The 12,181-nt window shown below is 42.1% G+C and overlaps 1 protein-coding gene across 2 annotated transcripts in view; it reads right to left on the bottom strand.

Annotated features, from left to right (window-relative positions):
* Positions 1-12,181, bottom strand: part of LOC102574853 (melanopsin) — a 112,142-nt gene that overhangs the window by 69,768 nt on the left and 30,193 nt on the right. For both annotated transcript variants that reach the window (XM_059722328.1, XM_059722329.1), the window contains exons 3-7: positions 11,343-11,476; positions 8,675-8,878; positions 5,112-5,283; positions 2,946-3,101; positions 667-774 (exon numbers count right to left, since the gene is read on the bottom strand). In XM_059722328.1, coding sequence (XP_059578311.1) covers positions 667-774; positions 2,946-3,101; positions 5,112-5,283; positions 8,675-8,878; positions 11,343-11,476 — 774 coding nt within the window. The remainder of the gene's footprint in view (positions 1-666; positions 775-2,945; positions 3,102-5,111; positions 5,284-8,674; positions 8,879-11,342; positions 11,477-12,181) is intronic.

Genomic DNA, 12,181 nt, shown 5'->3' with positions numbered 1-12,181 from the left:
AGATATATTGATATACAGGTTTTTCTCACTTTATGCTGTACATGCATTCCTGGAAAATGGCACACAACTCAAATTCACATAAAGGGAACCCACTTTACAATGTAACAAATAGGGATATGTTCCAAGACCTTAACTGTACTGACCCCCAGACCCATTTCTACCAATTTTACAAGACAGGTTCGGTACTCTCCAACAGCAGACAGTACATGCAAGCACAGGGCACTATCATAATGGGGATGACAACTACAGAAACACGTGTCACAGGCAATGATCAAGGAGCACAGATCCACACAGGAGACTATATTTTGGTGCTCATCACTCCCACAGTGCACCGCACAAAGCAGTTGACTGCGGGTTTCCACCACACAGATCACATAAGAGTGTATTCTGCACATACAGAACCCACATAAAGCGAGGGAAACCTGTATCCTAGATTCTAATAGCTGAAATGATACTGTTTCAGCTATTTACATATCAAAGACCAAAACATAAGATATTCATAATTCTCCCACACTCCCTCCCTCCTCCCCCCAACTACATCCACCTCCCCCCCATTTCTTCTGGTAGCAGGAGAAGAAAGAGCTGCATGTTATCAGGAGTCATCTCCTGTCTCACTGGGATCATAGGTTAGTATATTTACCACTGTAAGTACGTGCTTTACTGTACCTGTATTTTGGGTGAATTATTGCATAGATGATCGGGTTGTAGATTGTAGAAGCTTTGGCAATAATAGCTGGCACAGATTTAGAATATGGTGTTAGGATGTCACCCTGGCTAAAATAAAAAAGTAACACAAAGTTACATAATGGATTTATATTATCTAAATTACTAGAAAACTATAACGCTTTCCTAAATAAATCAGTCCCATGATCCTTTGACAACAACTACATTTGAAAAGTTAGTTCCCTAAATTGCACTCCTTGCTGTGAATAAAAACTAGCAGTACTTGGCATATTTTGGTCACATTAATTAATGTGGGGAACGGGATGACTGCGGGGGGATTAACTGGGGAACTGCAGTGTGTATTTTTTTTCCTGTTTCTGTGCTAGCTGGAAGCAGAAGTGGAGTCTGTAAACATCAAGAACAAGGGAATGGTAATAATCAGAAGGCATTCAAAATGAAAATATCTCATGCGGCCACACAATACTGTTGCTTTCTATTCTGCATAATTAAGGGTGTCAATGGGTGCATCAACATGAGACATTTACTGCAGAGCTGCCTAATTAGCTCTGCAGTAAAGTCTCAGCATCTACATGTGCAGCCCTATTAGGCTGCAGTAAACTAATTAACTCCACTTTAGGTTAGTACTTGTAAACACAAGTACTATATTACAGCAGCGTTCTTTAGTGTGTAACAATGCATGTGTAGATGCTGATGGGGCTGGCTGGGGCACAAGGGTGCTTCAGTGTGGGGACTGCTTGCAAGCTAGCTGCCACACTGGAGCACTCTTGTACCCCAGCCAGCCCCTCCGCAGCACACTGATCTGGGCTGGGGTAGTCCCGGGTCCGCCCCCCCACCCCGAGCTGCGCTGACCCAGCTCAATGTACTGTGGTCCCAGGCACATGTGTAAAGGTAGCACCTGGGAACAATAAACTCCGGCATGAAACATACTGGAGCTTTTCCTGTTGCATTAATTGCACATGCAGACATGCCCAATGAGACTGAAATTCCAGTGCCAAAAAAAAAAAAGGAGGACAGCAAAGAGGAAAAACAGATTGAGAATAACTTTTACTGTTTTGTCACAAGTTATTTTAGCTGCAAGGTGCATCTAGTCTCCATCACTATCATGAACCTTTCACTAATATCAGTGGACTTGAACATGGACAAAGAGAGGAAGGGGTTCCTTATGGGGAAGATGCTTTTCAGGAGGCTAGAAAAAAATACACTTTCTTCTCCCTCTATTAGTGACTGTCTTGAAGATAGGAATTTGGGAGAGGTCATATATTAGAAAAGTAAGAAAAAGAGCATCTACTGGATCTATTGGCAAGGTTTATGCTACATGAAATCAGAATGTATGCAAAGAAAGGAGGGGGAAACCACTTGAACTACAAAAAAACCCACACAAAGTTTAATCTAAGTATTGAAATTCAAATCCATTTCATCCATAGGGGGGTACATCTACATAAGATGCTTTATTGTGCATTAGATTAATCCAATGACCAGCAAACCATCAGTGTCTACATGTGTGCAACAACTGCTGCTCATCAGATTTTCTCGTATCTGGAGAAACAGGTACTAGAAAGTGGCACATTAGTTTAAAGTGCTGAAGTGCACTTGTAGATGTTGACCAGAAGCAAACTGCTATTGGTCAGCCTAGCCAGCAGGGAACCACAGGGGGTGGGGAAAACTGTCCCAGCTCAGTGGGACACTGCCTCCCAGCCATGTGGACATTGGGACCTGTCCCAATCTCCACAAGGTGGGGCGGCAGTTGTCCAGCAGCCAGGACAGCTCTCCCAGCCACATGGAGGTCAGAATGGGTCCTGATCTCCATCTGGCTGTGAGGCAGCTGCTCAGTAGTTGGGACAGCTCTCCCCCATCCCATGGATATTGGGACCAGCCCCCAAGGCCCCCTGCCAGCCTGAGGCTGGCATCTGGGGGAGCTGGAGATCCCTCTGGCTGCTGCAGGGGGGCACATCAGAGCAGAAGCAGCCCTAAACTTAACTGCCCCCACTGGGAGTAAATTTGCTCCTGATGGGCACATGTTCGGATGCAGGAGGAGGCCCAGTCTAATGCTCTTGAATTTTCTGTGCAGAAAATTCAAGCGCATTAATTGCACATGTAGATGTGTCCCGGGATATTCTGAGTAATGCTTGAGGAAAGTTATGTTATCTCTAATCTTGAGTCAATTTAAAATCCTTTTAAATGCAGACACACACTTCTTTTAGACTGCCACCCTAAGAATACTTGATCTTCATCTACAAATCAACAAGACAGTGTCCACTTACCCTGCCCATCCAATCAAAGTGACACAAGCATATGGAGACCAGGACACGACAAACACAATAATGACCACAAAAGCAATTTTTGCCAATTTCCATTCATTCTTCATGGAATGTGAGAGGTATGACTTCCGGCTGTAGGACCCTAGCTTCTGAACATGTCTGCGAGTAGAAGAACACACAGAAGTTAAAAAGAATGAAAAAAAGTTTTGGGTACAAGATGCAAAGCAATACGTAAATGAAGCGCATGCCTTTTTGTTTTCAGTTATTTAGCATTTTAGATAGAAAAGTTTTGCTTTGCTACCACCTTACAGAGGGGAGATCATAACAAAATGGCCCCAGAGTACTCCATGAGATTAGAAAAGGAAGTCAGACATGGTATGCTTCCATGATATGCAGCCCCAAGAACTTCAGGACCCATCCCAATCACCACACGGCTGGGAGAGCTGTCCCAGCTGCCTCCCAGCCACATGGAGATTAATATGCACATGTAAATATGCCCACAGAGAGCACTATTAAATAGGTAAAAAAAGAAGAAGCTTTTATATATGTGATTAACTTTAAGGACATACTTACGCATATGCTTAAGAATTTTTGCTAATAAGAATGGACCTAAATCCCCTTGAAGTCAATATGTGTTAAACATGTGCTCAAAAGGTAGACATAGGCTTTGTTGAAATGGGCCAACAGAACTTCACCACACTGAGGTCAATGGAAAAATAACTTCAACGGGCTTTGGATCAGTCCCATAGCACGTAACATACACAAACTGAGAAGAAAACCAACAGGGACAGATTTCCCCAGTTGATCTCAATACAGAATGTTTAGTTCAAATCAAGCAGAGACTAACCCATCTACACAAGGTGTGCCCCTTCTGGCATTTTTGCATGAAATGTGCAATGCATTGGGCTAATTGCATGCATGTATGGATATTTCATATACCACTATTAATCACATCTCCCCAAGTTCAGCTTAAACTAAAACAATCTCTGTAGAATCCATCACAAATACATTTTTTAATACATGAATATTTCCATCCATTCTTCATGGAATACATGGGGTAGGACTTCTGACAGTCTGCAGAGTGGTCCAAACTCAGAGAATGCATATTCTGCTCTTTGCTAGATTTATTATCATACTCTCCTGGAGCTAGCTTCAACAACGTTTTTGAGGCCATCCTCTATGCACTGGAGAAAATAAGAAGCAGCTGCACATAAGAAAAATGTAATTTCAATTTCTGTTTATTTGACCAAGTGGGGACCAACCTTTTTGGCAGGTTTGCCACAAATTATCCCTACACTCTCTGTGAATGCCACTTTGATTCCCTTCCTTCGCCTGATCAGCTGCCCTGCTTTCTGCTTCCTTCTCTGCACTCCCTCTCCAATTGCTTCGCTTTATGCTTCCTGCCTTGTGTTCCCTGCCTTGTCCCCTGCTCTTTCTTCAGCTTTCTGGCCTATTGGCTGCTGTTCAGCCTGTCCTCTCCCTGATCTGCCATGTGCCACATAAAAAGGCTGTCTGTGACACTCGTCACACTTGTGCCACAGGTTGGCTCCCCCAATTTGACTCGACTGTTATCTGGAGCATGGAAGTAGGAATTGCTGGTTGTGATTATCTAGTACAGTGGCCAGCAACCTGTATAAGCTGCAGGCTGGAACAATCTGACTGTAGTGTGATGTGGGCTGGGGCACTTCAGCGGTACATCAGCAGCAGGGTGCTTTATTTGTGTCCATACCAGAGCCAAACAGCTAGAATCTGAGCCCACACTGCCACTGGTTCTCCCTGGCCCCTATATGCCCCAGTCTCCTAGCTGCAGTATGGGCACAGCTGGAAGCTGCCTGGTTCTAGTGCTGCTCCACACTGGCTGCTTCTAGGGTGGGGTGTGACATCAGCATAGGTGCAGCTTCCAGCTGCTTAGCCCCACCACAGCTCCTCACTGCTTAACCCCATCATGGGTGTGGGCACAGGCAAAGTCCCCTGGCTTCACAGGCCAGATCCAGCACATATGCCATATTTTGCTGAGCCCTGGTCTAATACATTAAAAGAATATAATGTTCATTGTAAGCAGTGTCATTTATTGATCAAAAGCCCAGTTTTATTTTCACTCAAAGAATGTGAATATATGCTGCAGCACAGAAGGAGAAGAGCTTGAACTATTCTACTTGCCATGCCTACCTGCCAGTATTTCTTATAGCCATAAACATGGATAAATAGCAATGGAATATTATAAGCAGAGGAATGAAAAATACACAGCAACACAGCATCATGGTATAGGTTCTGTTTGCTGGGGTAGTGGTTATGTAGTCCCAAGTACAGGATATCATCAAACCCTCAGGCACATAAGAACCTAAGAAATAAGAAAAGTAAACATATTATTTATACCCAAATTTGAGCACAACATTTGTATAGTGACTGGTCAAATACCTGGGCAATTAACAAATATATGGTGATGTTACATTATACACTGTCACCCTCATGACTATACTATTTTGCATAATCATTTATTTGGCAAACTGTTTAATTCCTCTCCTAGGATATGAAAAAGTTCTATTACAGAGAAGAAACTGCCCTGCATCTATTCTCCCTACAAGTAAGAGCTCATTTAAAAAACTGCATTGTGCACGGACAAAAAGAGAACTGTCAATCTTCCACGAACAACCTTTGAAAGCATTCCACACAATCAGTGATGGCATACTGAATCCTACCTGGGAGAAAGCAAATTTGTTGAACCCCACCAACCAGCTGCTTGCCAGGAGGTCATTTTCAGTAGCCAAGTCTTTAATAAACTTTAAACAGCAGATGTCTTTTAGAATTTCCTCTCTTAAAGCCATTTTAACCAAGCATCTTCCAAGATTACTTCAGGGAAGGTTTCTCATTTTAAAGAGTTCATAAAAATCACCTGTCCATGGTCTATTCAAGTTGTATGTTCACAGAAGTCTCATTCTACAAAGAATTCCCCACTAGCTTCCTTTACTAATCCATCTATGCTAAAGCAGCTGAAAAGATGTGCAAAGTAGCCAAGATCTCTCTATGCTAGGGACATCTTCTGCTGCAGTCCTGAGTTTTGGTCTACTGACATAGTAGGCCTGACCCAGGATAACATACTTTCAGATACACACTTCTATGTATGTGTATATTAGAGCAAAAGGACGCATCATTAACTATTGCTAAAGCTGCCAACCTGCTTCTTTTTGGTCTCTGAGAACTTAGTCTCCAGTCCCTTATCATGAGTTGGAAACATAAAACGCATAGTGCTATAGTGATAGCACAATAGCATAGCCACAGTGATATAGCTTTAGCATCAGAATAGGAACAAGCAAAGATACCAATTAAAAGGAAAAAAAAATGAATTAAGGTAAAAGAAAAGAATTTGAAGACACTAATGCTCACTTTTCTTTAAACTGTTATTTTTATTCATTGGAAGCTAAATTAGATATCGTCACAGTGACATTTTCAGTGCTGGAGAACCCGTTTTCCTAGATTAAATTAAATTAGCATTTTAATGCTTGCTACCTCACTATGCTAACAGATGTCAGAGTGTTTGTCCTAGAAGCCTTGCTGTCTAATATCAAGCCAAGGAGAATTTAATATTTCTGTTTTAATCATCTCACTTCCTAGACTTCCCTATAGCAACAATAGTAATCCCTAATTATGCACTTTTCATTCCTTTACTCGGGAAAGAAGAACAATGGAGGAAGTTGGCTCTATTCTCTGAAAAATGGAAGAAAAATTACTACTGTACTGGTGTAGTCTACTTTAATACCTGCCATATTTTCCTTTGCTTGGTATCATATTGTTGTTCTGTGTATTTCCTCAAATAGGCCACTCCAAATAATTCCTGTTAATTCTTGGTGGTTACACTCCTTAAAAACCATTATTTGGTAGGCTGTTTGTTAAACATATCTGTCCTGCCTATATATAACTTTTCCTATAATGATGTTTCTTGCACCAAGGGACTACACATGAACTTTGATGTGAAGCTCACAAAATCAGTGAAAGGATTCATACTAAGTTCAGCATGTGAACAAAACTTAAATATTTCATTCTTTGCCAGATAAACTAAGAGGCCATAGTAACTTTGTTATATATGTCCACAATTCTCCTTGCATTTTCAACTAAATATAGTATTTTTCTTTTCCTGGCCAAACTTTATAAACAGGATTGCTGTACACTCTTCAAAAACTATTCAAAAGAGGGAGGATTGAATTGTTCACAGTTAGACATACCTTAATTATATTATACTTCCTTAGGGTGAACACTGAGGTTCACTATTACCTAGTTTCAATAACTTGGCCTCAAGTCTGTTGCTAGAAAAGCTCCATATCTGAGATGGACTAGAAACAAATGTCTTCAGTGGACTGCAATCAGCTGAATCACAACATGTCATGACATAGCTTATCGCAATCCAGGGATGTCTATAGATGTCCCTGGTTGCTGTGGCCCCTGTGTTGGTGAGCAGGAGAACCCTGTGAAGTGGATTTCTCTATGGTTGTAAGCACACCTGGGGAAATCCTCAGCAGAAGGATTCTACCTGCAAGGGGTGTGTGCCTGCAAGCAGGGAACTCTCACTTGCAGACATGCACCCTGAAGCCCTGAATTTTCCTGCTTAGTGAGACATCTGGATAAGTGGCAAAAGTGAGGTAGATACTCCCAGGGCTTGAGGGGGCTAATTCTGCCCAGGAATTCCCAGAGTTTGCAAGACTGGGCCCCTCAAGCCTCAAACTCCTGCCCCAGAGAGGCTGAAGAGCTCAGGCAATGTGAAGGCAGCAAACAGACATTGGCTGCAATAGAGTAACCCAATTTACTACTACCTTATGTCACAGTAACAAATTTGAACACTTGTGGCATGGCAGAAGGCACAGACATCTGTTTGCTTTCACTTTGTGCTGTCACAACATTTTTTTATGGTGTCATGAAGGTGATTCATAGATTCTCAGAAGGATTCATAGAAGGTGATGTCTGTTTCCACCCTTAGATACTCTTAGCAACAACTTCAAGGACTAACACAGCATGTGCTAAGGTACACTTTCATTCTAGAAGATTGTTTGCTCTGCTTAAGAATACCTGGTAAAAAAAAAAAAAAAAAAGGAATATCTGTAATCTTACATCTCAAACTCAGTGGAGGGTAAAGACTTATATTAGCTACCTATGCATAGTATCACAGTGTGCAGAGAATAGAGATTGAGTAAAAGATTGCAAAGGTAAGACACAAATATACTGTACTGTGGCAAACCTCTAGGTCAGCGGTATCAAACCCATTTGGCCCCATGGGCTGAATGAGTGGCATGGGGCCAGTCCTCAAGCTGCACTAGACCTAAAGACCAGCTCTGCATTCCAGATCCACAGCTGCCATGGGGCTGTGCAGTGCAGTCCTGGAGCTGCCACCACCGAGCTATACAGCATGGCCCCTGCACCCCAGAGCAGCTGCCACATGCAGCACGGCCCCAGAGCGGCATGTGAGGAGTGAACTGGAGCGGGTACACTGTGCAATACACATAGCTATCCAGCAAACCCCATGTGCTGCCCATGGGTTGCTCTGAGACCCACAGGCAGCACCAGAAGATGGATGATATGGCTCTACAGGTTGAATGTTGACACCCCTGTCCTGGGTAGTAGCTATATCCACTCAGGAATAATACATGAAAACTGGCTGTTTTCACACATCTCTGACAAAGCAAAAAAGTGCTACAAGTATAGAAGTGAAGAATGTGCAGTATAGAAAAGAGTAAACAACATACTCCACCCAAATAGTGGAGCCATGCTCCATCCCAGTGAGTAAAGCCAGACAAGAACAATGATCTGTGCCGTGCGTCTCTTTGAAGTCCATCGTATGGATTGCAGCGGTTTAGTGATCACAAGGTAGCGATCAACAGAAATAGCTACTAAAGTCATCATTGAAGTGATTCCAAAGAGTGCTCCACAAAAAGCATACAGCTCACAACCTGAAGTAGAAAAAGGGGAGTGTAAATTTGGGGAGGGTTTAAACAAATGTATGTCTACTCTCAGAGTCTGAGGCAGTTGGTTTCCCATTTGTGATCACTCTCTTCTTGACCTGAGACTGTTCTTCCATTAGAGGAAGACTTACAGATCTCCTGTATCAATTTTTTAAAATTATTTAATAAAACAAACATAAAAATAGAGGTTGTGAAGATATCGTCTCCCCACCTCTACTACAGGCGGGGGCTGAAAACCCCTGGTCAATGGAAAACTACCTCAAGGAAAATTCAATACAATTTAAGCTACATTTTCCTGGACTGCTGCCCAGTATAATGACCTTAACTGGACAGAAACATTTATTTGCCTCCTAATGACAAGAAGAGATATAAAAAAAACAAAAAACCAAGAAACCCCTCTGATTTACATGAATTAAAACAAGTACTGGCTCTTTTTATTCTATGGCTATTTAAAACACCAAATGGAAAATATAGCCATTGGTCCTATTAAATATTGAATTTTTTAAGGTCCATTTTTACTCTGAAACAAAACAATTTTCCTGCTACACAGACAAAGAGAGCTAGAGCTTCAATTTACATGATTTGATCTGAGAACAGAGCCAAACAGTCAATTGTTTTTTGGGGATTTTCTGTGGTACCATGTCATCACAGATGATAGTATACCAGACAGAGGACATAATTCAAATGACACAGTGGGTGTGTTTACATGAAACCTTTTACTACATATTAGATTAATGTACAGCAAAGCGTCACCATCTACATGTATGCAGCAATTACTGCACATTAATGTAACGTGTCATTTTCTAATACTGGTAGATACAGGTGTCTCGGACGGCCAGAGCCAACTCGAGGTGATTTAGAAATTACTCGGTCACTGGGCGGGCTGGTGAATGGAGAGGCAGACAAAGCTTAGTGGTTGCAAAAAACTTTACTTATGCCGCTTGTAGCCACAACGCAGGTGGTCTGGTCGCTTGAACAACTATGTGAGTTGCTCCAGCTGGCAAGGCTCAGGCCAGCTAATCCGTCCACAAATTAAGCTGGCGGGGAAAGGGTACGTTGAGGATTGCGCTCGGCGACGGGGAGAAGAATCGATAGGTGATCAGTCTATCGACCAGCTCAGCCGCAAGCCAGATCTCTTTAGAGGCACTCTGCAGCGTGCTCAAAATTCTCCGACTTGGGCGGAAGTCGCACGAAATTTTAAACGGCTAGCAAGCCAATTACTAGCCGCCACGTAGGAATAATTTAGAACTGGCCAATAGCGGGACACACATTTGCATTCAAATGGCGGGAACTCTCTTGCACTGAGGTTTTTCTGTTGCAACAAAAACCTTTGCTGTGCAAGAGGCTCTCATGTGGCAGGAAAATTCCATCGTGCCAAGGCACCAAAATCACTGGGTTGTGACAACAGGTACTAGAAAAAGGGGCATTAAACTAATGCATCAAAGCACACATGTAGACTCTGACTGGGAGCAAACTGTTCCTAGTCAGCCCAGGCAGCAGGGGGCCACAGGTTGGCCCCAAGCTCTGTTCCCCGCCTGCTCCCCAGAGCAGCTCCAAGCCCCACAGAGCTAGGAGCAATGTTAGGCAGGCAGGAAGCTGGGGACAAATGCCTACCCACTCCCCGGAGTGGCTCTGAGCCCTATGGAGCTGCTCTGGGAAGCAGGTAGGCACCTGTCCCCAGGTCCCTCCCCACCACTCCAGGACTGACTGCCCCATGCCACCTGCCAGGGGGATGCTTCATGGGGGCAGAACAGGGCAGGAGAGCCCTAGACTAAATTGCTCCTGATGTGGGTGCATATTAAGATACGTGCCCAAGAGCAGTTTAATGCACCTGAATTTTTTGCACAGAAAATTCAGGCACATTAATTGTATGTGTAAATGCACCCAATTGACACCAAAAGTAATCGTGTCATCATCAGAAGCATGGAACTTCAGTTGCATAAAACAAACAGGATTATCTTGTTTATGACAAGAAGATGATTTATATGAGAAAAGCAGACAGGCTTTGGAGTGATATTTAACTAATAAAGTAGACAAGACTAACAATATTGTGAATTTAATGAATATATCCCTGTTGCTGGTGCAAATAATAGGTTGTTTCAGGACTTAATTCACCACTGTGCTATTCAAATTGTATAATGTGTTTCTATTGCCATTAACAGCCTAAAAGTCAAGTGATGCAATGGTGAATGAACCTTTCAGTCTTGAACCAGACCTTTGCACTATTTTCAAACTTAAAAATGACATTTCTTCCTTGTTCCTTGTCCTTCCTTCTTCCTCATTCTGTGACACTTTCCTTGGTTTATGGTTCCTAGGCCTAGTAATGGGTACCAGAAGACATTTTTGAATAAATGCATGAATTTCAGTGAATCAAAGGGAAAAAAAAAGCTATCTTAGCAAAACCATCCTACCAATGAAGGCTGGAGTGATATGAAGTAGAGTTTAAAAGTACCTATGTCTCCAAGTATCCATTCTTTGTGCAAGCTGTTGATAAAGGAAACGGGAGCCTGAGAAGCAGCCATCAGAAAGTCACTTGTAGCCAAATTCATTATGAAGTAGTTTTGTGGTGTCCTCAACTTCTTGTTGCTTAAAATTAATACAGATAAATGTATAGTACGAGTATGAAAGGAGATCAAATGATACTTTGTTCATGAGTCTCACATTACAAAGCCACAGAACTGTTCATAAACAGAGAAAACTACTGTCCATATAATTAAACCATTAACTAGTATACAAATAGCCCAAATATAACAATGCAGCATGTCTTCTTGTTAGCACTCTAGTGTTACAATATTTGCTCTATTTTCATGCCCAGGTTCTGCCTGGGAGAAAACTGTTACATCAGTTATAAATCTTCAAAGATGTAGGTTCAGCATGGAAATGTTGGGAAGTCTTTACTGCCTTAGTGCTATATAATGTAAAAGGTGAATTCTCATTATCATCATCATGACCATGTTCACACTGTAATCTTTCCATGACCTGCTGAAATACATCACAATACAAGTACAGCAGCCTGCCTTAACCATTGTATTTCCTCAAATAGAAGACAACACTGATTATAAGATGACTCCCCAATAATTAGGTTCTCTATATAGAAAACTTATAATTTAAAAAAAAAAATCCATGTACAGAACCTAATTATTGGAGATTTCCCTTGTTTTTGTCCCATGCAAAAAAATGGGAAAGAGACATAGCTTGGGTGTGGGAGTGAAGAGAAAGTAAAAATGTATGCCATTTAGTGGCTCACTATGACTTGAAGAGGAGTTGGTGATGAGGGGGACTGCATTTAAA

This window comes from Alligator mississippiensis, chromosome 2 (genome assembly GCF_030867095.1).
Source record: "Alligator mississippiensis isolate rAllMis1 chromosome 2, rAllMis1, whole genome shotgun sequence".
NCBI lineage: Eukaryota > Metazoa > Chordata > Crocodylia > Alligatoridae > Alligator > Alligator mississippiensis.
The sequence above is the reverse complement of the archived record's forward strand: the minus strand, read 5'-3'. Positions and strand labels throughout refer to the sequence as shown.